At 37.2% G+C, this 27946-nt stretch overlaps 1 protein-coding gene across 1 annotated transcript in view; it reads left to right on the plus strand.

The window, feature by feature from the left end:
• The window catches only part of auh (AU RNA binding methylglutaconyl-CoA hydratase), a 95548-nt gene that overhangs the window by 18408 nt on the left and 49194 nt on the right, over positions 1-27946 (plus strand). Inside the window, exons 4-5 of the mRNA XM_088909925.1 lie at positions 1029-1115; positions 26108-26200. Of these exons, the coding sequence (XP_088766051.1) occupies positions 1029-1115; positions 26108-26200 (180 nt within the window). The remainder of the gene's footprint in view (positions 1-1028; positions 1116-26107; positions 26201-27946) is intronic.

Here is a 27946-nt window from a genome sequence, read left to right on the forward strand (position 1 = left end):
CATGACATTGCAATAAAACAAAAAAAGGATGGTCATAATATTGTCTTAAAATTTCACAGAACACCATGTAAATGTTCCTGTAGTGAGTACCAAGCACCGCAGTAATTTTAATGTATCAGGGTAGGCAGCGTAGGAATCACTGGTGCAGTCTAGAAAGAGGTTTTGGAAAGATGAGTGCAATAGGTGGTCAGGGATGGAACAGATTTGATGTCCGCATCTGTCTTCTGTGGTAGAAATAGCTGTTTCTACCACAGAGGTGCTTTATAAATGTAAGAATAGTGATGATAGATGAGGGTTAACATGAGGCAGCTAGTAGTGGGTGACCTGAGTGGACAAGAAGGAGCATGAGAATAGACAAGTGTCTCAAGATAGGAGGGTGCAGAGTGATGGACAGGGAGTGAGGTGAAAACATAAATCTTGACATTGATACAGAAATAGTATACATAGAAACAGAGTCTTATGTCAAGGAGCTATGTGGGAGAAGTGAGGCAGAGAGAACAGAAGACAAGGTTGCAGTTTTAGATGAGCTGGAGAGGGTAGGTTTTTAAAGCTAGGAGGCCAGCCTTTAGAGGATGCAGAAATGAATAGCACAGGCCGGTACATGTAATAGATTTTGTTAGTGCTTTGTTAAAGTGCGTTTGTTAAAAAATGCCATCTCGGTAGGTGTGGTTTGCCTGATTGCAGTAATTGTATATAGACAAAGAACGCGAGGGTAATGTGATGGAGAGAAATCTGAAACAGTATTATGGTAGGAATGGAACAGGTCTTGTGAAGAAAAATCCTTTCAAAACTATGAATAAAAAGTTAAAAGTAAAGGTCTAGTGGCATTTAAGACATTTTAAGGATTTAAAATATAAGGATTTGTTAATCATAAAAGCATAGCTGTTAAAATCTACTGTACATAATGCGTTTTTAAATAAATGTACTGTAGTAAAGCATTGTATAGAAAGAATATTCTATTGGTTTACTGTGCAAGGTATAGGAATTCAAGTTTCTTCTCACCTAATCCTACTTTCTTTCTTGTGTAGGTGCTGACTTAAAGGAGAGGGCAAAAATGCATCCCAGTGAAGTTGGACCATTTGTTTCGAAAGCGAGAGCCTTAATGAATGAACTAGGTAAAGTATATTGCAAAAAATCTCAATTATACACTCGGAAATAATTTATAGCATATACCACTTTTGGGTAGCACTGGTAATCCTGCGTAGTGAGTGTTATAACTGTGAATTTAACAGTTAAACATCCATTTCGAGGTCATTTAGGTAAATGAGAAGAACAGACAAGGAGGGCAAATAGTTTTCATGAATCCTACAGTTAAATGATCTTTATACCATCTCAAACTTTGTATTCATGGATCCCACTATTTTAGATTAGGCATCAGCTATTTCTAACTAATACATATTATCTTTTCTTGTTAATTTCCCTAACCTGCAAGTAATATATGTAGTACTGTACTTATTATCTTTACCAAACACCGATATACGACAAACACGTCAGGTCTAGTTAAGCACTGAATTGCATCCAAGAGGTTCTTGGAGTTCTTTGCCTTTTCGCAAGGCTTCCTGAATTTTTTAACTCAAAGGAAAGGGTATTAGTATGGTAAGTTTGCTAAGTTATATTTAAAAAATTGATCTGATTTATACATTGGTTTTAAAATAAGAATAAGGTAATAGTCTCTCATGAAGCCTCCTCAGAGCTGACCTTCTATTAGATAAGAAAATGAGCCTCTATTATAGTCTGGTCAGTGGCAGCCTGTCAAGTGGCTCTACTAACAGTTTGAAGTGATTGTGTATCTTTATTAATTTATACACTTCTGAATACTCTGCTCTGTTAATGTGGTTTGTACAGTAAGAGAGATTAAAAAGGAAGTGTCTAAAAAAAAACCTTTACAACAGCAAAATGAGATCCACTGCTTTTAAATTAATCTGGAATCTGTGTGTTATTCTCAGAAGCAGTCATTGGTAGAGGAACAAATGGTTTCTGAATATACTGACTTTGAAATAAAATCTTCTCCTTCCCATTTTAGGAAACCAATTCCTAATAGTGACAGGAGCTTGTTTGATTTTACTATAACTGTCCTCGAACTGAATCTTAGCTCAGTTGCATTTTTATAGACTTTATATTAATGCTTCATGCTGGAACACACCTTTTAAAAGAACTTTTAAAAAAAAAGCAGTTTAAGTAATGGGTTTTCAAAGACAATAGTTGAGATTTGAAAATTATGTAATTGCTGATTATATGATTGTAGACTAGGCAGCAGACTAAAATATGATTATTTTCTCATGTTTCAGTGGATTCATATCTTGATATATTTTCTTTCCTGAATAGATACAGCATATTTAGCCTTCCTTTAATCCCAAATAAATCTTCTGGCCATTTATCCTTAAATAAGATTTTCTGGTCAGGACACTTTTCTCAGTTGTACATGTGTATCATGATTAGATTGGGACTTTTTGCAGCACAATCAAAAACATGAATAATTAATAAAAAAGACATTTGGGGTCATGCTAAACCAAAACATATTTAAAAGAAAATAGTTAATTTGTCTCAATTAAAACCTGATGTCACATTTTTCTTTTACATTCTTATTCAATGTCAAAAATCTTTACAAATGTTAGATGTTAACTTTCATTATGGTTTTCTACAGTAGTGACGTACACCTACATCCTCCACCTCCACAACAACACTAATATTAGGAAGTAAAATTTTAAAGGAAGTGAATCAGATATGTGTAGCAGATACACAGTACTCAGAAAAGAATGCCTAGCTTAAACATTAAATAAGAAAGCGGTAGAAGCAGAAACAAATAAAGCTAATTTTCTTAGAAAACCACAATGTCCATTTCGTGGTTTTCTTTTCTTGCAGTGGTGTTAAGCAAAGTGTACAATTTACATCATTTAGTTTCTGTTTTCTTGGAATCTATTTACAGATATCTTATCTTGTTTATCCATTACAGAAATATATTCACGTCATATGTCATATATGTCATATGCTGGTTGATTAAAAAAAAATAATGACAAAATACCCTTTTTGTGTGTAATTTGTCAAATGAGGCTAGTTTTATCTGTTAGGACTTAGTGAGGTGAAAGTCAGATATGTCTAAATGTTAAACCATCAAATCTAGAAGGGGTGTACTTTTTACCACACTGATGGAAAAAAGAAACGCAAAACCTCCTCCTCCACACCCTGGCCCTCCCGTCTGTGTGGAACAGCCTGAAGAGTGACTCATCCATAAAGAGGACCCGATGCCACTGCTGATGAGTCCATCGTAGCCTCTGTCTGGCCCAAGCCAGTCAGGTGTGACATCTAGGAGGTGTGAGCAGAGGGCCTCTGACAGGTCGCCTTGCTCTGAGGCCAGCAACATGGAGCCTCACTGTCCTGTGACTGATGCGGGCATTGTTTCTGCCGGCAGTTTCAGCAGCAGTAGGGGTGGCAGATCTGAAACAATCTCTCAGATGGATCTGTTTGATGTGTTGGTCCTGCTTCGGTGTGGTCACTCGAGGGCGACCGGATCTTGGGCGGTAATTTGTCCTGCTGGTCTGCTGAAACCTTCTCTGCAGGCAGGACACAGTGGAGTGGCTTACTCCATAGTGTCTGGCAATGCTGGCACATGACATGACATGCCTGCCTGCAGTATGCCAGTGGTCCTCTCCCTTGCTTCTGGTGACATTTGAGGCATTATGGAATGCACAGAAAACTGACTAAGTGTGGCCTTCTTCTTGCAGGGACCTAAGCTTTGAATCAAGGCCTTTTTAAAGGTGACCTGATCAGGCATTGTTCCACCTGGACATCATTGGGTAAAAGTGCACCTAACAAGCTTTCATGTCGTTGGAAATTGCAATGCCTCACTGCACAAACTGTATTGCTGGTCAGAGAGCTTAAAACAAATTGACAACTTTTTGTGAAAATACTTAAGCTATAACTATAGTATTCTCATTCCATAAAATGTTGTGTTTCTTTTTTCCATAAGTATATAATAATATAGTTTTCACATTTAAAAGGTAAGTATTTTGTTAAATATTTCCATGCTTTTTTCACATTATTTTCAAGTCAGTACTTGATTCTTTCAGAAAGAGCAAGTCTGTTTGCCTCTGAATTGACAGGCACCCACTTACTGTACATTTATGAGTTGTTGAGAAATGCTCTCCAGAATGTAGATTTTTAAAAAAAATTAAATTATATAAATTCATTTGGAGATTCTGACAAGTCAATAAAGCCAGCAGCCATATCACCCTGCAACTCAAAACTTAGAGAAGCCAGTAGGGGGTGCTCTCCCTGCGTTCTGTGTGGGTCCTGAATAGTGACAGGGACGTTATACTGTAAAGAGGTGAAGTCCTTCAGATGAGACATAAAACCGAGGTCCTGACTCAATGTGGTCATTAAAAATCCCAGAGCGTTTCTTGAAAAGAGCTGGGGTGTTACTCCGGCATCCTGGCCAAATTTCCCATTGGCCATTACCAACCATTGCCTCCTGATAATCCCCATCTATGAATTGGCTTCATCAGTCTGTTCTCCAACCCACTGATAGCTGATGTGTGGTGAGCGTTCTGGCGCACTAAGGCTGTCGTCGCATCATCCAGGTGGGGGCTACACATTGGTGGTGGTGGAGGAGAGTCCTCATTACCTGTAAAGCGCTTTGAGTGGAATATGCAGAAGAGTGCTTTATAAGTGTAAGGAATTTAATTAATTAAAGGTATTTAGCTTTATATTGATACTGTAGGTGTTTGTGAAATTTGTATCAAGAGTTTGTAATCATTTGATTTGCATATGAGGGTGTTACTTGTAATCTTAACATTTCCAAACATAAGGATAGACTTTCTGGTCTTTACAATTCGTCATATCACCGACATATATTCAACATATAAAATATAAGCTTGATAAATATTTTTAAAGTTGATATACTATACATTATCTGTTGAACAGAATATGAACACATATTCTGTTTGAATGATCAGAGTACATTTTATCCTGTATACAGCCCTGGGCTGGGATCTGTTGTAATTCATTCATGATAACTGCAAATGTTTTACTTACGTAAATTAGAACTGACTGGTTTAAAATACATTATATTTAGGAAGTATATCTAAATATCTTATATTTGGCCAGTTAGCCCTCACATTTAAGCAATTGCTCATACTTTGTTTCGATGTGAAATTTGAATTTACTCTCTTCATTTCCTGGCTTTCAAACATGTTCAAATAAGGCCTGAGAGGACATCCTGTGGCTCTGTGTTGATATTCTGTTTATACTACAGTGTTTGTTTAAAACTGCTAATTATTTTCAGCATTGAAACAGCATTTGCAGTAGTACTGCATATTGTTTAGTAGCCATACATAAAATAGCACTAGAAATATGATAGGTTCTGTTCAGTCTTTTTCCATTCAGTTTCTTCCAGCTTTGCTCTCTGTAACAAAGAGTGAGTATTTGATAGCAGATACTGTATTTAAAGATGTTTTGTAGGCTAGGTAATATTCACCTTTGAGGCCACAAGACTTTTAGCTATAGTACCACCTAGAGTGTGAATCTAAATATTCTATTAAAAATGTTGCATTTTACTGTAGTTTTTTTTCAATATTGCATTAAACAGAATGAAATTACTCACACAGTCTTCTTTATATAACAGTGCACTTGGGTTTTTTATATTTGTGATTTCCTGAACATTGTTGTTACATTTCAAAATCTGCATGTTGACATATGATAGTTTTTCCGATCTGTGCTTTTGTGTTGATCCTGTAGATGAAAAGTTGACATTTTTATTTATATAAAGATTCAAAGTGTTGATACAATATACTGTACATGTACAGCTGAATGGATTAAGTTTCGTACAGTTATTTTTTCCAGCAAAATTGCTAACCTTGGCTGGTAATATTTTATAAATAAACTGCTATAGATTAATTTTCTTTGACTATGTATTTAGTCCTACCTTTGATTTTAGAGCATTGTTGTTCTAGATGTAATTGACAGACCTTCAATTAAAAATACTGCTGGAATTCTGACTTTGATCTTGGCCTTTTCTAAGTCATTGGATCACTCTTGCTTTTCCCATAACATTCACTCTTTGTTCTGTAGTTTTCACTTTGCAGAATGTATCTTAATTCCTCTTCATATGTAGCAAACATCACACATTCTGAAACCATTTGCGACATAGTCATGCAGAATCTGTAAATGTAGCAAATGTATACATAGGGTAGATTACTCTTTGAGTTATGGCGTTTGAGTTAAATATTACATAACCTTCGATCAACTGTCACCTTATGGTAGGTTTATTTCTATCAATTTATTTGCTGTTATAAAAAGTATGTATATTCCTTAATCAGTTTCACTTCAACATCTTGGCTATATGAATAATAAACAGGTAAGCAACAGTAGTTACCTGAGTCTTATTTTTGCCCATGAAGATGATATAATCCTTTCTAGTGTTAATTTTTTTCTTAAAGGTACATGTTGATCATGTTGATTTAACTATGTAATGTGAGCCTTTGATACCTTTTAAAATGGACAACTGCTGCAGGGTAACTGAAATGTGAGACTCAGGCAGGGGTGGTGTGCAAAAGCAGTGATTTTTTTAAATAGGTGGGTTTAGTTAAAATCACATACAAATACAGCTATTAGGTACAAAACTAGTGTTCATTTATTTAGTGTAAAAGATAAGCAGAACAACAACAACGCAAAAGCCTAAGCTCCTCTTTGAGCTGATAGCTAGACCTCTATAGTTCCCTCTTTATACACATATATGGCTTATTACTGCCCTCAAAACAAAACCTCAAAAACACTCTTCCAAAAGGGCTAAGCCCCTCTCATAGACTCTTCAGAAAAACTCACATGGCCAAAAGTCAGAGGTTCAAGTATCCAACAGTATCTCCCAAGGTCAGTCAGTTTATTCTCTGTCTTGTGAAATTGCACATCTCAGTTATCCCTTGTTTTCAGATAACAGATTAGACCAACCTGGAAGCCCTGCTTCTTGTTTTTTTTAAATATAACCTAGATAATAGTCTTCTCCCAGCTGGTCAGGTTTTTGAGGGCAGCAACTCATTCCCCGCATCATGCTGGAGAATGTGGTTCAGACAAAGATCTCCATCTTGTCTCATTGTAGCACACTCTTAAAATTGTTACAGGGCTTTTGAGGAACAGATTAAACAGTTTACCACATAGGCAAGAAGGTATGCATACACGTTCCCATTAGTGACTGTGAATTATATTTCTGTTTTTTTTCCATTATCGTGACAAAGTTTTTTATAGTCACTGGTATAAAGCTAATAACTTTAAAAATTATTATAATGTTTTGGGGATTTAAAATATAGATTTCTAGAAATAAGTGTGTAGCATCAAAAGCCCTTGCCCAAGAAAACAGAAATTGAAAAATCATTCCTTTGTTCTTAATGGAAAATCTGTTTATAATTTAAGTGTAAAATGGTGACTCAAAATTTACCAATGTATGTTCTGCATCCTGACTTAATTTAGGCTTAACTCTTACTTCTTGTTATATGTACTGTAGTGAGGTTCTTATGCAACACCCTCAATTAAACAACTCTTCTTCGGTTATTTTTTTATTACTGAAACTACACTTGCCTCTTACTAAAATACTTCAGTATATAAAAGATTGCTAATAGCATTAACAATAATGTTAGCCCTTTTCCTATAAATATTTTTTGTGTCATCCATATGCGGTATATAAGTAGAATAAAACCTTTTAATTTAAGTGAATAATAGTATGTATATTACCAATATTAAGTAACTAATAGTATAATAATATATATAACTGATTAATATTAGTATAGAATATTAATGAATAGTGACCTGTAGAGCACTGGTTCCCAGCTTCTGTCCTGGTTCTAGAGGAGCACTGTGCCTGCTGATTTTCATTCCATCTGAGCTGTAATGCTGGTGCTAAATGATGACCTCATCCATGTTTTCTTGTTTAGATTGGACTTTGACTATGACTTCTTTGGTTAGTCCTGAGAGTCAAACAATGTTACCGATATTCTTTAATACAACTTCACCATACTGAACTTTGAACAGTCTTTCCTCAACTTACTTGCATTTTTCTCTGACTAAACAAGTTGACTAAATGGTGCTGAGAAAAATACCTAATTTGTGAATTACAATTTTCATGATACCCTTGTTTTATCAAAACTGGTCTTTTTCAATTAACTAAAAATGGTTATTTTTACAAATTCAATTTTTTAGATGAAGTGGTATGTGAAGTAAAAATAATATAAATTAGTGGATGTGAAATAAACGAACCCCTATTTTACTTAACTAACATTTAAGGGTAAAATTAGAAACTGGTTGAATAATCAGATAACAGATAAAGACTTGGACCAACCATGTCCCATATGAAGTAAACTTTTTGAATTCACTATGCAGGTTAGTGAAATGTGTAATTCCATGGTCTGAAGTAAATTCCAAAGTAATTCCAGGGGCTTCAGAAAAAGAGTAGTTCATGCTCCTCAGGCAGGAGAGTTTAATAAACCCTTTATAAACATTTGAGTATTCAGACAGCCTCCAAATGAAAAATATTCAAGACCACAGTGACTGTGCCCCTGTGCCCTGACGAGTCATCCTGCCAAGATCTCCCCAAGAGCAGCCCTGAAGATAATCCAGGAAGTCACAAAGCATCTTGCAGACCTCTGTTGCTTTGGTCAGTCTCCATACCTCATCCATCAGAAAAAGACTCAATGGTACAGGGGAAAATATTTTCACTCAAAATAACAATGCTATCCATCTCATGTGTGCCAAAGAGCAGCTGCAGTAGACAAATCACAAGGCTGGAAGAATGTTCTCTGAACAGACGGAGTCAAAAGTTGAAATCTTTGGCAACAATAAAAAATATTTTGTGTGGCAAAAACCAAACACTCCCTTCCAACAGAAAAACCTCATCCTGACTGTCAAGCATGGTTGTGGGAAAATCATGGTTTGGGACTGCTTTACAGCCTTAGGATCTGGGTGGGTTGCAATCATTGATGGGAACCATGAAATTGATATCATATCTGCAAATTTTGAAGGAGAATGTCAGGCTATCCATTTCTCAGCTGAAACTGAGCCAAAAGTCGATCATGTAGCAGGAATGATTCTTAACATGCAAGCAGATCTACAACAGAATGTCTGAAGAAGATGAAATTTTGTTAGGGTATGCCTTATGTACTGCAGTTTTCAAGCAGTTTTTTTCCCACAAAAAAATTTCCACAATTTGCAGTAGGATTTAAGTCAGGACTTTGACTGGACAGCTCAGGGCCATTCACTTTCTTTCTTCAGAGACTTCAGTAGTTTTATACCCTTCTCCTGATCTGTGCTTACTTTGACCATCTGTGAGAGCTCCTTAGACTTCCCAGTTGAGTGTTTGCTTGAAATTCAGTATCTGACCAAGGAACCTCATAGAGTTTTTTTGGAAATCATAAGAACACTTATTAATATATATTTTTTATTTTGGATATATGGAGAAGGTTGTGTGTGTACAACAGATATTAATTGCTACAGTACTTCAAAGTGTAACTATCATTTCCAAATTCTACCTTTTAATGCACCTACGATTTCCAAACAAATTTCCCAATATACCTCAAAAGTCAGTTAGAATGTGATTAAGAAGTCAGCTGGAGCAAACGTCTATAGACACAATGCTTCTTCAGGACCGGAGCTGGAAAAGATTGCTGTAGAGATTGTAAATATGATTATCAAGGCAATAAATAAAGTATACTGTGTTTGAATTTTGTCAAACTACCAGTTTCACTTTAGAAAAGTTTTTTTTTTTACCTTGTTTTCCATTAAGGTTGAGGGAAAAATGGCTTTTAGTTTCAGAAATGATTAAATACCCTCTAAAAAATAAAGATATAGATATAATTTTTACAAGCACCCAAATACTTTTAAGTATTCAACTTGGAATCACCAGTTATTTTTTCTGCATGTATAATACTGGAAGTTATTACTTGTTCATATGCTTGATTAGTTATGACCCCATCAGCAGTACAGGAGAAGCAGGGTCTGTGGAAAAAGAACTGCTCTGCTCCGGTACTCACTGTAGTGTTACTGGTGGTACTGCTGTGCAGACACCTGAGGATATCAATGTTTATTTCACGCCACCTCAGTTGTATAGTCCATGGGCAATTTTGCACTGCTTCTTGGGGAGTCCTTGTTACAATTAGGTGGATAGTTCAGAGCTCAGCTTGACTGACCAACTAGTTTTGCTTGCTGGGCTATTTATTAGCCTTAGCTCCATGATACTTCTTTATTATCTTGTACATTTTAATGTTTTTATTTGACTGCTTCAGTAGTTAGCAGTGGAGATTGCTGATTAGTTCTTTAGAGATCTTAAAACCCCATGGTTCTAGATTAGTAATTCTAATACATGAAGTATGGTAATAGACTTTGAAAACTTTTTTGTAATGTCAGTTTGAACACCACATTTGCCAGTTTCCATGTAATTCTTTTCTCTGTTGTTGTTATATGCTCACTAATTCAGACTTGCTATGTTACATTTTTTACATTTTTGAATAAGCACAATGCAACCACAGGCAGAAATGTGCTGGGGTTTTATTTCAGAATGTGGTTTCAGAAAAAATGAGGAGTAAAAACCTTTACTTCTATACCATTCAATATAAAACATTTATCTACTAGACAGTAGGCATTTACCGCATATGAGGTATTTGTTATATCTGTGTTAAATCTAAAAAAGTTTGAGCTTCATGGAGTTTTATCTTTTCAGTGCTGTATGATCACAAGGGCTCTGACTCTTGTTGTTGACATTGCTAGACTGGTTACCTAGCAGGGCTCCTGGTCTTTATTGACTCATCTTTTCCTGAAAGAGAAACCACAGTGTGAGTTCAGAATTTTGAAGCTATAGCGTTACAGAATTAGAAATGGTTGGCAGTTATAGAGTATGTGTGATTTTTAAGAAGTGATTCATCCCGATTTACCTTTGTTCACTCAGGTTTCTTTTTCCAATTAATATTTTGACAAAGCAGCTCAAATTACCTCTATTAAGAGTAGGTAGCATGGGTAGCACTATGGTGCAGTGGTTAGTTTTGCTTCCTTGCAGTGCTGGTTCAGTTCCAGACGTGGGGTGCTATGTGTGTGGGGTTTGTTTGTTCTTACCTGTTCTTTTATGTGTTTTGGGAGGTCATTCCACAATTTAAGGGATCTGTAACTAAAGGCTTTGCTGTCGATAGTTATTTCGAAGGTTCTTGGGGCTACTCGGTAACCACTGTCCTTAGACTGAAGTGCATTGTTTGGAACGAATGGAATGTATGTTGTCAGTAGTTTGCATAAACATGGGAGAGCTACACCTTTTAGTGCTTCGTGGATCTGAAAGAATGCAGTAGGGTCTCAACATCTGCAAATTTAACATTCACATATTCGCTTATTCGTGATTCAGTCTGGCCAATGAAGCCTTGAATGGAAGAAAAAGCAAGTCAAAAGTTACTACCAAGAGCCAAAGGTTGTTAAGCCCAACTTTTAAATTAGCTACACAACAGACTAGCATCGTGAGATGAATCTAGCGAGTAAGCGAACCTTTCATTGCGCCCTGCCCTAGTACAGAGCAGGTAAAATCAAGTTCAACTTCAAGTTTGTCATTCCATCCATATACAAGTATACAGAGGAGCGAGATATTGTTCTCCAGGTCTACGGTGCGTATACAGACAAGGCACTGACAAGACAATGCTATAGACCAGGGGTGCCCAACCATTTTTAATGCAAGATCTATTTTTTCATTTGCCAGTCTAACTTGATCTACTAATGTGAATTTGAAGCTCTGATATAGGAAAAACGGACTGTGGGCACATCAGTACAATAACGATACCCATCACTAAAATGACAGCAAACAAAAGCAAGTGACTCATGTTACAGTGAACAAGTAATGTTCCCCATTTTAGAAAAAAGAATATCCTACTTTAATGTGAGCATTGGCACTGAGAAGCTTACTTGAAAACACTTGTTTTTTTTTTAACGTGTTGACACTGCTGATCATGTCGATTGGCAATTTTATTTTGTCCCTGCAATTTGACATTCAGCAGTTCAGTCAAGTCTGTGAGAAATGCTAAATCCAGAAGCCACTGGTCATCCTCTAACTGGGTTTATTCACCATGTTTAGACGACTTGAGAGCTTTCGGGCAACAGCTGTCTGAACTTCGCCAAAAATGTTTGTTTTTGACATCTCCAAACAGCAAGTCAGCAGCCTCAGCAAATGTGTTTTTTATTACTTCTTGATCTCTGAGTGACTTTTTGTGTCTAGCCAGGACATGGATCACACGGAACGATGCGATCATTTTCACTTTCCTCTTGTTGTAGGCCTTGTGAAAACCGACTATTGCTAGTTGAGATTTTAAGTTTTCCACTTTTCTTTTCCATAACTTACTTTTAGCGGGAAAGTCTACATCATACTTTTTGTGTGCAGTTTTGAAATGCTGTTCTGTATTTCCCTTTTTCGCGTAGATGCTATCATTGCAGGTTTGAATGCAAAAGTACAAAAAAATAATCATGCTCCCATTCCTTGTGGTAATGGTAGGTTTTCGGTCTCTTTGCTTAATCATTTTCGCTCAAACACTGCAACTATCAAATCAAACTTTTGGCAAATTTGTCACAGCCAGTCTGTCCACTATGCACTGTAGTGAATGTGAGGTTCCTGCGGCAGTAACCAAGAGAACGTTCTTGGGTAGCACACACAACACTCTTTATTTACGGAGCTCCTGTAGCCTTTTTTCCCAGTGTCAGCCAGCACTCAGGGAAGAGACTTTTACAACCCATTCGACAAAGGTTAAACACACACAAGGGCAGTTAAATGTATGACATTACATGCACAGATCTGAATGAATTTTTAGGGTATCAAAAAAAGTAAATAGTCAAATAGCCCATTTATTTTTTGCCAAACATTCTTGCGGATTGACTGGTTGGACACCGCTGCTATAGACAATGTAGACATAGACATTTCTGACAGGGTACATAAAGTGCAATGTGCATAGTGCAATTTACTTTACAGAATTGTGCAAAGAATACATCAGACAGTATGCCTGACATTAGGCAAAAAAAAATCCAGATTTGGAGTAGGTGCAGTAGGTACCAGGAGCTTGTTGAGGAGCCTGACAACGTGTGGGGAAAAAAGCTGTTACAGAGCTGTTACAGACTCTGGTGGAGCTGGCCCGTATACTGTGATACCTTTTATACCAGATGATAGGAGGACAAAGAGGTTGCAGGAGGGGTGGGAGAGATCGTCCACAATACTGGAGGCTTTGTGTGAGCAGTGTTTGTGGTATATGTCCTGAATGGATGGAAGGGAGGCTCTAATGATATTTCCTGCTGTGTTGACAATTCGTTGCGGGGACTTGCGCTCTGAGGCCTTACAATTCCCAAACCAAACAATGATGCAGTTTGTCAAGATGCTCTTGATGGTACCTCTATAGAATGTGGATAGTATGGGGGGGGGGAGTTTGCCCTTCTCAGTTGCCGGAGGAATTGGAGATGTTGTTGTGCTTTTTTAGCTAGGGAGGTGGTGTTGATGGTCCAAGTGAGGTCATCTGTGATATGCACACCAAGAAACGTACAGTAGTACTTCTAGCTGTCTCCACAGGTGATCCGTCGAGTGGGGAGTGATCAGCGAGGGCCCTCCTGAAGTCAGTTATCTTTTTTGTCTTATCTACATTCAGAGACAGATTGTTGTTTAAGCACCAGTCCGCGAATTGCTCCACCTCCTCTCTGTATGGTGTCTCATCGTTGTTACTGATGAGGCCCACCACTGTCGTGTCATCAGCAAACTTGATGATGCAGTTTGAACTGTGTTTAGCAGTGCAGTCATGAGTCATCAGCGTGAACAGGAGCGGGCCAAGTACACACCCCTGGGGGGTGTTCAGTATGGTGGTACTAGAGATGTTGTTTCCAATCCGGACTGTCTGACGTCTCTCGGTCAGAAAGTCCAGAATCCAGTTGCAGAGGGAAGCATTGAGATTCATCAAGCTCAGTTTTCTATGAGTTTCTGGGGGATGATTGTGTTGAATGTTGCTTGTTTTGTTGATCAATATTATTTTAATTACTTTGAAACGAATGCATTAATACTTAAGGAAGGAATGTCTTTTAACCATACATACTATATAGTATTAAATTCTGTGAGGGTATAGGGGTGGACTTGGTTATATGAGAATTTGTTCGCAGTGGGTCTCCACACCGACCCACTGTGAATGTAGAGACCCTACTGTGCTTTACAGTTTGTCCTGTGGCCAATGTAAAGATGTTAAAATTATTTTAAAAGGATTTTTGTTAAAAGATGCGTTTCAAAAGTTTGAACAAGCTGACGTCTGGATATGCTGTTATATCAGATGGTAACCCATTCCACAGGAGTTGAATCTGTATGTAACAAATGTGTGTAGCTGTTTTTATTGTGTTCTGTGTAGAATACTTGAATAACTTCTAAGATGGAAAAAAGTTATCCTAGACAAGTTTTTACATGTTCATAAAGCAAGAGTTCTTGGTCAAACAGTACATCTAAATTATCAATGAAGGCACTGTGGCTAAGGCTATAGTCATTTAGATACAGTAGTTTATGGCTGTGGAGTCATGGGTTTTCATAGTCAAATGCTATGAAAGTCAAATTGTTTCCTGATGATGGCCCTATGCTGACCTTAATACCATATGGGGAAAATAGGTAGTAATAATCTGTAGTAATATTTTTGTTACAACTGTTGACTGTATCAGAAATGGAGTATTTTAAATGAAAATGAATGCTGTTATTCAATTTGCAAACAAATTAAACCAGTGTTCTGATATTATAGCTTATTCTGTATAAGACTGTGGACTGAGTTTTTTTTGTTATTTAATATTTCTTTTATTTTGAGAAAGAACTCTCACATACAGGCATTTCTCATGACAAATCTACACACAACGTAAATCTGTAACTTTCCTGATGGAAACTCAGTTACTAAAGCATAACTCGTGAGGCACTTCTAGATAAACATGTTAACTCTTTGTTAACCAAGTTATGTCTTCACTACATAGACAGTAGCAGTTCAGTTGAGGTAGATCTGTGAGATAAAGAAGTACAGTGGGTGCCCGCATTTATGCTCCTACTGCACAACCAACAAATAGGCGATTTTGGTCCATGAATGTAAATAAAGTAGTCACTAATAATTTTACGCTAATAGGCAAAAAATTGCAATTGTAGAACTTGCTAATACTGAGTTTTTTCGTACTGTATACTGAAAACAGTGTAGGTCCCACCACAGAGCCTTGTGGAACTCCAAATGTATCTTGTCATAAATGCGTCTGAGTGTACTATGATCTGTTTGTTAGGTATGATTAGACTCAGTAGAGGACACAGTTATAGAGGAGGGACTAAGGTTTCTAAACAGTTAATAAGTATCTAATGGTTGATGGTGTCAAGAGCTACACTTACAGATGCAGCCATTCAAAGTGCGCGCCACAGACACGTACCGGAGGTAATTGGCTACGGCCTCGCGCATCGTGACGCGCGATGACGCAAAATACCGCGGTACGTGATTGGTTGACCGACAGGGGCACTCGTGGTCCGTTGGTCGGTCGTAGAAAGATTTAAATGTCTTTACTGTGCCCATTTTAGTATTGAATATTTATATGGAATTTTACCACTGAAGGGAAATCTTAGTAGCTGAGCATAAAATGAATAGGAGCATACTGTAACGCGTGTGAAGGCCATAAACGATATTAATTTTGGAACATAAACATACAGTATATGGCTGGTCTCGGTACTTTAAATAAAAAATACACACCAGTATTCCATTTCTCCCTAAACATTTTAAGCATCGAAGTCTTTAACGTGATACCGGAGTCAACAAGCATACTTTTAGAATTTGATTAAAAGGGAATATAATATGGAATCGTGTATCTAAAGAAATTAATAACGATATAATTATATTCATGTACCGCAACACAGGAATAGTACATGCTGTACATTGTCTGTTGATAATGTTTCTGTAGGGCTTTTTCAACACTCCTCATGTGACCTTGCCAGTGGCACTGTGGGTTAGGTTCCCGACTCACACATCACACGTTGGGTGTTCAAATCCAGCCGGAGCCATGACTTTTTTTTTTAACAAACATTTCTTTGAAAAAATAAAACTTTTCCCTGGGTCAGAGATTACATAAAACTTCACTCGCACCAAACAAATTTATATTTCTAAATATCACAACATGATCGAATTTAAGTCATTTTAATAACAATGAATAGTCACCTGTGCGTTACAATATACACATTTATATTGATTTCAATCGCGTTTTGATTAAAATCGCAAACGCGTGTTTAAATATATGTGTTTTTTGATTCACAATCAGACAAATGCAACATAAATTGATATCTTTGTCTTCTAAGTATCTTAATAAACTTTCAGCATAGCTTTCTCCCCGTTTAGATTTATTTTTCTTGGGATCTTGGGATCAAACGTGGAAAGATTAGATTGTAATCGTTTTTATTTTTTAAATACATTTTAGAAAAGTGTAATCTATACTAAAAAGCTGTACACCACCTGCTATAAAGATACATATTGTAATACTTTCGGGTTTGGATAGGACGGACACAAGAACTCAGACTTGCGGAGTTAAAGCAAGTTAAAGCCTTGATTTTATATATCACCTTTAAAAGTGGCATCTCAAAGCAATACAGTAGATGTAAAAACAGTTAAAAGGACCACAGATTACAAAGTAAATACCCAACACTGATTGTACCCATCTGTCATGCTAATAAAGCACCTTGAATTGAATTGAATTGGGGGGGGGGGGGGAGGGCGAGCGCGAGAGCACAGCCAGGACAGGCAAATAAGATACACTCAACAACAGATGACAATTTCCTTAGTCCTTCCTTAGTCTTCCTGAAATTGTCAGATTATGAGTGAATAAAAGCATTTTATTAAAAACACGTTTGCGTTTGTTTGGGAGCTATATAATGTATTTTTCATATGTAAGATATAATGATGTGTTCCTGCTTACACATCGCACGACTTTAAAAGCTAGAAAACAGGTTTTGATTCACATTATCTGGCGAGCCTTGTTTTGTCAAGGGACAGCACATACTTTGAAAAGACCGCAAATGTATTAGGAAGGTGTGATTTGGGGTTTTTTGACAGAGGGCAACTCTCTCTCTCGCTCGCCCGCCATCCCCCCCCCCCCCTCTCGCTTGCCCTAAACAGACAATACACAGGGGGGAGGGCAAGCGAGAGAGAGAGAGTTTTTTGCCCTCTGTCAAAAAAAAACAAATCACTCGGGGCAGAGACTCTGGGGGGATCATTGTGTGGTACAGAGCGGAGCTGTCACTCCATACAAGTAGCAAAGAGAGAAGAGTCAACAATTGATTTAAGGACGATCTGTCAAAGTGCAATGAAATACAATATTGTTGTTGTTGTTATTGTTGTTTTTATCCTGTAAAGCGTTTTGAGAAGCCACCTTTAAAGGCGCTATATAAAAGCGCTGATTCTTATGGTATGTGTTTTCTCTCTTCTTTTTTTCAGCATGGAATAAACCTATTACTTGATTCTTATGGATGGCCGGTTCCGCCGGGGATTCAAAAAAAAAATATTTTTTATTTAATCGCGTATCTAAGGAAATAGCAGTATAACCTTATTCATGCACAAACAGTGGCATGTTACATTATTAATTTGGGTGTCTCCTCTTGCCAGAAAGCTCTAAATTGCATTTTGAGTGCGGTTTTTGACTTTTTTTAAATTGCAACCCATAAATAAAGCTGATACTGTTTAGACTTTTAATTATTTTAAACTGTATTACAGCAGCACAATGCACAATGCAACGGAAATTCCAAAAATGCACTTGGAATCTGTCCAAGCCCTACTTTGTCAGGCATTTTTTTTTACTGTAACGGACAAAAACTCCCTTGCTTTTAACAAAGCGTTTCATAATTTCTAACTACGAAAATTATTTAAACTGCGACACTTATCATTCAACCAGAGCTCAAAATATCACAAGGATCCTCAAAAGCACAGCAAAGACTGTATTAAAAGAATCGCGTATCTACAGAAATTAATAAGATATAATTACATTCGTGTACTGCGACAGGGCTGTGTAGGGCTGTTTCACCTCTCTCTTCGAAGTCGGGAGACATTAGAGGCTTGCCACACCCGGACTGTGAAACAATGCATTAGCACGTCAAAGCCCATTGAGGAGCCGGGCGCAATAATTGTTTTGTTCCTTGATTAACTGATCTGCATTAATTACAGAAATCGAGTTCCTGCTCTTTGCAGACGACCTGGTCCTGCTGTCGCCCACAGAACAGAGGCTGCGGCAGAACCTGGCACTGCTGGAGCAGCACTGTCAGACCTGGGCGCTGACAGTCAATCTGGACAAGACCAGAGTTATGGTTTTCCAGAAAAAAAGCCAGACCTCAGGGAAACAGGTACAAATTCACACTTAACAACAACACATTAACACCTAACAACGGGAGCAGGGCCGAATTAGGCCAGTTCCCACTATTGTTAAACATACAGAAAAGAATATTAAAGTATTGGCTTTAATATTAGCCGTACAGAACATTAAAGTGCCCCTTTCCATTCATCTAAATATCAAAATATACATTCGCCCTGGGCAGAGGCCGAAGAGCGCCCGGCTGGGGTGCGCGGGGAAGAGCAGGACAGGAGTGAAAGTGGTCAGGGCGGGGTTTAGGAAGGCCGCTGACCAGTGCGGCTGTCCCACAGTGAAGCGGCCGTACAGTCTAGGGAGGTATCCGTTTTCCTTTAAAATAGTTCCCTGCTTCTGCACCCCTGGGTCTTACTCTTTCTCTCTTTTCTCTCTCTCTCTCTCTCTCGGGCGCGCGGGCGGTGTGTTTGCTTGCGCTGTTGGCGGGCGGGGGCGCGGGAGAGCCGGGCTAGCAGGTGGTGACAGAGAAGAAAAATAAAGGCTTTCACTTCCTTTACCTCCGCAAGTCTGAGTTCTTGTGTCCGTCCTATCCAAACCCGAAAGTATTACAATATGTATCTATATAGCAGGTGGTGTACAGCTTTTTAGTATAGATTACACTTTTCTAAAACGTATTTAAAAAATAAATACGATTACAATCTAATCTTTCCACATTTGATCCCAAAATCCCAAGAAAAATAAATCTAAACGGGGAGAAAGCTATGCTGAAAGTTTATTAAGATACTTAGAAGACTAAGATACTGTATCACTTTATGTTGCATTTGTCTGATTATGATTCAAAAAACACATATAATTAAACACGCGTTTGCGATTTAAATCAAAACGCGATTTAAATCAATATAAATGTTTATATTGTAACGCATACTGTACAGCCTCCATTTCTCTATAAAAATGTAAAAGATCATGTGCGCAGCCTAAGAGGGGGGGTCTACTGTCAGTGACAGCTGACAATCCTCCATACACCCATGTGAAAAATGAATAATGCCAATGTAAACGTCGTATTTACAATTTGTTGATAATAGAAATGTTAAGTTCTCTAAAGCTTTGTGATAGTTGACCCAGGCAGCAAAAGATCAGCTGCACTGGTAAGATGCGACACCGAAGATATGATTAATAACCTTTTAAATCTGAAGGGAGATCTAAAGGGATCCCCGCCCCACACACACAATAGAAGCAGGAAGCAGAAGCAGGGACCGTTGTCAGAAGGGAAGAAGGTGACTATTCATTGTTATCAAAACTGACTTAAATTCGATCATGTCGTGATATTTAGAAATATAAAAGTCAATTAATTGTCCATAATATTGCTATTCTATTTTTTCAAAGAAATGTTTGTTAAAAGAAAAGTTGCGGCGCCGGCTGGATTTGAACACACAACCTGTGTTCAGTCTTTGATGTGCTCTTGAGGATCCTTGTGATATTTTGAGCTCTGGTTGAATGATAAGTGTCGCAGTTTAAATAATTGTAGTAGTTAGAAATTATGAAACGCTCTGTTAAAAGAAAGGGAGTTTTTATGTCCGTTGCAGTAAAAGAAAATGCCTGACAGAGTAGGGCTTGGACAGATTCCAAGTGCTTGTACAAATGTGCTAAAGAAATTAGCAAAAAAAAGTCATTCCTTTATCGTATTGGCTAGCTAATGTCCTGTCCTCGTTCATTAGATCAACGAAATGCTGTAGTGTTTGTCAAAGAAAAAACTAAAAGTGCTTTTGTTTAAAATGACGGTTAGAAAGAATGTGGACCAGCGTAATACTTTGAGTTTACAGCTTGTCCAAAGTCATTCATTATTAATACTATTAGTAATATCTTCGGTAAAGGCTTTGATGCATAAATATTTCTGATAAAGGTAGGTTGTGTACTTTTGTCCAACTGAGCAATCTTGCTTTCATAAAATATACCAACTTTTTAATGACTGATGATTAACATGCTGTAATACACAGTTTAAATTTAAAAGCTCAAATGCTGTAAATGAGAGGTTAAGCTTTATTGGCTCCTCCTGGCGGTTTTACAAGGTGATTCCGGATACTTTCCGGCATGACGTCAAATGAAGCGATATACCGCGTGATACTGCGTGATACTGCGTTTTGATGCGACACGTCCACCGGGGTATACCGCGAAATACCCCACCCATTTTGAATGGCTGCATCTGTATATCCAGAAGGATAAAAAGAGTGATGTCGCTGGTGCCTAAGGACATAAGCACATCATTCACTATGCTAAGTAAACTGTTTTGGTGTTGATGAACTGGGTGACAATGACTACATTTTTTAAATAAATATTTTATAAAAGGAAACTACAGTATGTACTTTTTCTCAATAATTTTCAATAAAAATGGAAGATCAGAGGTAGACCTGTGTTTTTCTTTTTAGTTCAGATTTTGTTTCTTGAAAAATGCCAACATTAAGTGTAGCTGCAAAAATGCCAGAAAGCATAAAAGTGTTAATTATGTTTAATATGGATTAGGCATGTGTATGAAGCAAGTCTTTTAATACACGAATTGGCACAGGATCATAGCTACGACATGTTGTGTCGGTTAATGCAACTAATTCCTGATGACTGTGTGGAAGGTTTCAAAGATAGCCTTATTGCTACCAGGCACTTAGGGCCAAGGTAGCATTTCTCATACTGTTTGCTGAGTTTGCAGTACTGTTTGATTTCCAATGCTAGTATTTTATTCCTTTAAAATAACTTAAATCATTGTTTCTAATATTAGAAGGTAGTTATAGTTATAAAAGCGGAGATTATTTTTTTCAAATCTAACAGGTTTGAGTAATAGGCTGAGGAAGCTGAAAATAACACTTCATGATACAGTTGTGGGAAATACTTCATCCAAGGAGCAGGACACAGTCTTTGTGGATTCAGTTGTTTTATTGAGCTCAATAATGACATCAACACGCGTTGGGTCTGCCCCGCAGGACAGACAAACCGCAAGGGTTTCCCAGCTCTTATATACAGTATGATCGCAGGAAGTTGTTTTGTTTCACAGCTTCATGTGTATTCGTCTTGCCCTTTGATATGTACAGTAGCATTAGTTGACCAGTTGGTCCTGTCTCAAGTCCTGTCGTTTGATGTGTAGCTGTCCTTTGATATGTAGCATGAGATGACCGGTTGGTCCTGTCTCAAGTCCTGTCCTTTGATGTGTAGCTGTAATTGTTGGAGCTGCTTAAGATATGTTAAAACAGCCGACACATTACACAATGTGCTTGAATTAAATTGTTGTGTTGAATACAGATAAATTATATATATATTTTCCATCAATAATATATATAAGTATGTTTTATGTTCTACTTCAATACTATCACTCCAAGCAATTTTTAAGACTTGCAACTTGGTTATTCTCCATTTTCTTTCTATGACTTTCTAATGTGGCATTATCTAACGTCTATGTGATAACAACTTTGTTAACAGAGGTACTTGAGAAAAGAGCAGTTAATGTGGTCTTAAATATTCTACTCTATTACAATTACTGAATGCAATATTAACCTTTCTAAAGCTATCTTCATACAATGTTCTGAAAAAAAATTACATTGACTATCATTACCTACTTGGAGAGTAGTACAGTCAAATAAAATGATAGATAAGTGAAATATGATTAACTGCTGCTAGACTAACTTGTAAATAAAAATACATTTCATGTGGGCGAAATACAAAGTAGAAAAAAAGTTTGTAAAGCTGATAGTATGTATCTTACCAGGTTGCCATAGATTTACTGTTATATATCAATAAAATGTAAACAAGATATAGAACGTTTACTGCTTAATTACAATGCTGCAGTTAGAGCATTTTCTCCATAACATACATTAGGCCATTGCTAATTTCACTGTGTCAATTCCCTGTGAAATCATTCTTTAAGAAGAATTTTTAACTTTGATATTAAAACCTTGCGTTTTTTAAATGTCTCTCCATTTCTCTGAGATCTGTTTCTAGATGCCACACATCCCTCCCTAAAATCTGGTAAACCTGGCCATCTCCATCATTCAACATAAAATACTAGGGGCTTACCCCAGGGATGGTTGAGCTAAAATAAGTCTCTCTTTTAACAGTTCTATTTACATTATTTTTAAATTGTACTGTTTTCCTTTCCTTTGCTTTCAGCATAATTTATTGCATTTTTGTGTTTTATAAATGATAAAATATCTGTGATGTTTTTTTTATGTCTGCAAGTGTTTAGGTTGAATTGTGCTTTCTAGAATAAATGGCAAATGTAAATCACAACACTGATTTTGCTATGTTGTCAGAAGGCTGTAATCCAGCATTGCATATACATGTTGCCTGGGAGAAACTATATCCCCTGTGAGACGTGCTACAATACCTTTTCTTTTGGAGGTGTGGAGTTCTGTGATTAAGTCTACTTAAAGCCCAGAGACTGAATTGCTTTATAATTTTATATGCGCTGCAGCTTGTCAGCATAATTTGTGTAAAATTACATGCTATGAAGTCAGTTGTGGTCTAGCTCTTAGGTAACTGATAGTACATTTCATATCTGGAAGGTTTCTACTGTGACAATGTGATAAATATTTGGTTCTACATATACTTTTTAGCACAGTAAAATATTGGGCTGACAATGTTAATAGCCATCGCACTCCATGGATACATCATGAACTGTCCTCAGGCTCTTCTGCTGCTCAGCATATCATAATCTGGTTGTACAAACAGACATAATTTATTCACCACTAATTTGAAATGTACATAGCAGTGCAAACTCATTGTCATGCTGTAGCTCTAGTTCATGCTACGCAGATTTAATACCACTACAATGATTCTTTACATTAGGTTTTGATATTGTATGTTTGGAATGTGTTTTACATGTGATAGAATGTCTGTCGTGAAACAATTATTTTATTTTTTGAATATATCGATTTAAACAATTATAAAGTAGATGTTTGACATAGACTGTAGTAAATGATGCAGAGTTGTGGCATGGTAAAATAAAGGCAACAGTAATTTAGCCAATACCTTTTCAACTTTTCTTGATAACTGCTCTGTATCTGATCTTGTTAGGGCCCATTTGTTATAGTAAAGTATATTATATTATCTATTTAACTGTGGAAAATATTGAGCTAATTGTGGATGTTTCTAGGCATTTTTACATAAATGTGGTATTGGATTAAAAAAATAAAGGAAAAATAACATTTTGCTAAAACTTTAATGTAAAAAACTCCAAAAAGTAAAAAGAGGAGTGGTATTCATACTTTGAGATTGAAATCTTTACTTGAATGTTGAAATGTACCTTACACAAATCTGTGGTTTATGTTCTATACTTGTTTCCAGATCAGGTGGACCTACGGTGATTGCTAGGAAGATTCTCAGGCAACATAAATTATTATACTGTAATAATTGCTTACACTTACATAGCGCTTTTCTGGACACTCCACTCAAAGCACTTTACAGGTAATGGGGACATAAGTTTGATAATTGTACATTTTTCCCCTTTAAATGTTACTAGACTGGTGCTATATACATAAAAGCCTTTCATGTAGATTTGCTCTTTGTATTTTCTAAGTGAAAAGAAGTTAACACAATCTCTGCAGCGGACAAACTTAAACTTGACATATTTCTGCACATTTTGATGCATAGTTACTCTTTATTTGCCGAATTTAACAGATTGAAAAATAAAACAGTAAATGTGGCATGTGCAAAAGTTTTGGCACCCTATCAGTCAATACTTAGTAACATCCCCTTTGGCAGAAATCACAGCCTCCAAATTTTTTTTGTAGCCAGCTAACAGTCTTTCTGCTTTAGGAATTTTTTACTAATATGGGGATGTGGGGGTTTTGCTTTGCATTCTTGACCAGTCTACGAGCAGTTCTTTCGGAGATTTTTCTTGGTCTTCCAGAACGTTTGCAGACAACTGTACCTCTAGGACCAGGGCAGTTGGAAACCACTGGCATAGATGATATTGATGTTATTTAAATCAAGATGTTGTACCTAGCCAGTTAAGTTCAGATTCTTGAGTTCTATTTTAATATTTCTTTTTAAGGTCTGTTCTTACTTTTAAATCTATATTTCTTTTCTCACTTTTGAATCTGGTTGCTATAGGATCCTTTTTTAGATTTCAGTTTGTAATTAATTGGAATGACTGCTTAGGCAATGTTTTTTTTTGTTATTTTTAATTTCATCTTATACCCACATTACTTGAGATTGCCAGTTGTTACTTCATTCCTTTCTTTTTGTCGGCACACATCATTGCACTGCATTGACTGGAAAAGAAGGATAGAGGGAAAAGAGGCTTTTCAGACCTGTCCATCCATCAGTACTTTCTTCTTTTGACACATTACAGGCTCCACAGGGACTTACAGAAATGCTGACTGGAGGATTACCCTGTCCCTCACAGAAATGTCTGCCAGGTTGCTGGAGCCTGAGAACCAGCCCTATCCTTAGGGGCTTTCTGTCAGTCGTGTACTGCCACTTGGCGATTCCTGGTCACTGTTGGCTTGTGATGTGTCCGGGCTCAAATTTGGAGTTGAGCTTCTTGAGAGCACCTGTTATCTTTCTTATTTTAATCAGTATTTTTCTCTTTATCTTGTGAAGTAATTTTTGTTAGGGGATTGTATTGTATTAGATAGCTCTAAACCAAGGGACCTATGGGCCATGACCCAAAAATTGGTCGCCATGTCATTGTAGAGTATGTTGTAACATGGAACTCTTGAAATATAAATTTCCTCCTAAACAAGCACATTTTTATGAAAGCCTTTTAATGCCACAGAGGAAAAAAATATGATTGAGTTATTAGGAGATAACATTACATTATTTTTCAACAATTATTACTGAAAAACCTATAAAAATTCAACAAATAATGTTGTGAAAGTTTGATTAAAATAATTCTTTAGGAACCAGAATACCATCTTCATAAAATAAAAAAAAAAATAACTTTACACTCCCTTTTGTGGGAAATCAGTACAAAGGAAAATGTTTAATGTGTCTGTTTTAGATGTTAAGTATAACTCTAAATCAAACATTCCTGGGTTAAACACGTGTAACATTAACTTATATTCATAGAAGAGTGTAATCTGTGAGGGGGGACAAACTGGTGAATCATTTCACATGGTCACACAATCCCAAGATCAAACCACCCTTATGGTTACAGGTAAATTTAAAGTGGCTTACTTATTAAATTTGAAAATGTTATTTTTTTATTGTGAAACAGACAAGTGAAGTTGGTGTGGACATGGCTCATTTTTCATGGTGCTTTTATCCTTAAGTTATCTTGTTAAAACAGTAATTATTGCAATTAATGCAATAAATTAATGGGGCTGAGAAAGTTTTTTTTATTATTATCCTTTTCTACATTTTTTCACTTTTCTACTTGGGAGAAGCATGTTTTTCTTGCACTGTCCATCACAAAAATTGATTTAGCCAACTCCAACCAGACCAGGACTCAAGAAGCCTCCTTTCAATTATACAACCATAGTTTGAGACACTTTCAAAGCTTGTGCAAAGTCAAGGTTCACATTAATATACCATTGCTGTTTTTCTAATATTTGTGCTTTTGCAAGACTATTGAATACTACTAATAAACTGATTATTAATCATTTTTAATAGTATTTTTTGTAAGTACCCTGCTTAGAATGAATGAATATAGTTTCATGTGTAAGAGATTCCAGAGATGATTAGATTCTTTTTAAAGCTTTACTGATTGCACTTTAGAGGACAGCACCTTAAACGTGTGTAAAAGACACTGCATTTGATTCTTTAGAAAAGTCTTACAAGTTTTTATTTCATTGTGTTTTCCTCTAAACAGGTAATCTTCCAATGCCAACAATTGCAGCAATTGATGGTGCTGCTTTAGGGGGCGGACTGGAAATGGCTCTTGCTTGTGACATCAGAATAGCTGGTAAGAATGTTTGCATCATCCTAGTTATGTTTTGTAGTCATAAGCCTGGTGGTGCTATGGTCTTGTAGTGTGCTCTCACGAGGCACCAGTTCTGTAGGGGTTTGGGCATTTACTGGGACAATTATTAATTGTAGCAGTAAATCATGAAATTGATTCTTTTAATGGCCTTAGAATCCAACCATGCAATATAACTCAACGCACACACACAGGTACTAATACACGAGGATACATTTATTAATACATAGAATATGCATGTAAACCTAACAGATCTTATCGTGAGGGTTATCAGAATACAAAAGGTATATATTCAATCAGTTATGAAGAGTTACACATATCAAGAGGACATACGTTCGGTATATCATTCATTTAGACTGTTTCGTAATTGAACTTGGTTACAACTTCTACATTAGATACTCAAAACAAGTACATAACTCTTAGGAATTAAATTGATATCAACTGGTTGGGATAACAATTGAATTCTCGAGCTGTAATCCAGTGAAGTTGAATACTCATCCAATCTCTGGGGATTCAGATCTCCTGCGGGCACAAAGAAGCATTTGCAGGCTTGTTGCTGTCCAATCCGCGCTCTCTGGCTCTGTGCCAGGCTGTGCTGTGCGGCTTGCGACGGTGAGCTGCTGATGCTCTCTGAAGACCGGCTAGTTAGTTTTGGCTGAAACTAGCAAGAGTTTGTGCACAGGAGAAAAGATGACTGTGGGTCCCAGCAGGTCAGGAAGAGGACCGGTTCGTTCCTGATGAAGCGCTTGTTCTGAATAGTGATTCAGCTGTCCACAGTTCTGACCTGTTCACGAGGCTTGCTGCTGATGCTAACCTCAGGTGGATCCTCTGGTTACTCTCTGGCAACCTCCGCTCTAGACTCTTAGAACAGAGGAAAGTTCTGGCACTCGGACACACTGGCCGTTCCGTGGTTGTCTGGGCTGAGTCTCAGGATGGTCAAGAGGCGCGCTGCGAGAATGTCCTGCCCTTGGGAGCCTTTCTGCTCCTGGGCCGTCCTGCCCTGGAATTGTCTCGCACCCCTGGAATTCTCCTTGAATAGTTCTCTCAGGCTCTCTGTGATGCCTGTTTTTACCTGGAGGAACTTCAGCTCGTTCATTGGCTGAAAGTTTCCTGGGCATCAGAGACCCACGTGGGTTACTCGCCCCTACCAGTCCCTGATTGGTTGATCAAGGTGAGATATGAGTCATTTACTCCTGACACTTAGGAATGCACTCCAGATGTCCATCTGGCACTCCCTAGACAGATAGGCGCCAATGGATGACCATTGATCATGATAGCCAGGCTTAGCTAAGTGCACCCCCATTTGGGAGCTGCCCCTTATCAAAAGAAAACATCTTTAAATCAGCCTGCATGAATAGCTTCTCTGTGGCTGCACCACAGAGATGAAGAGAGATGGGGCCTCACTGGCAAGGGAGCAGAAAACTTAAGTCCTGTATTTTAATAAGCCTCGCCGCTACAGTCTGCTTTTTGATACATTGCATGACATTTCTTTCTGAAGATTTTTCATTTATACGGAAGTGCATTGGTAAATCTCACTGATTAAATTTGATTATTTTACTTGTTTATTTAATGATGGCTTTTTAGTATATACTGTACTCATTATGTTACAGTATGAATGATACTGTAGGTGCAGTATAGAGTACATTTTTGTGTAATTCTATGGCTATCTTTGATCTTATTAAAACAAAAACATTGTTTTCAACCCACTGATTTCAAGTTACCACAAATATT

Source organism: Atractosteus spatula, chromosome 3 (assembly GCF_055471065.1).
Source record: "Atractosteus spatula isolate fAtrSpa1 chromosome 3, fAtrSpa1.hap1, whole genome shotgun sequence".
In the NCBI taxonomy this organism is placed as follows: domain Eukaryota; kingdom Metazoa; phylum Chordata; class Actinopteri; order Semionotiformes; family Lepisosteidae; genus Atractosteus; species Atractosteus spatula.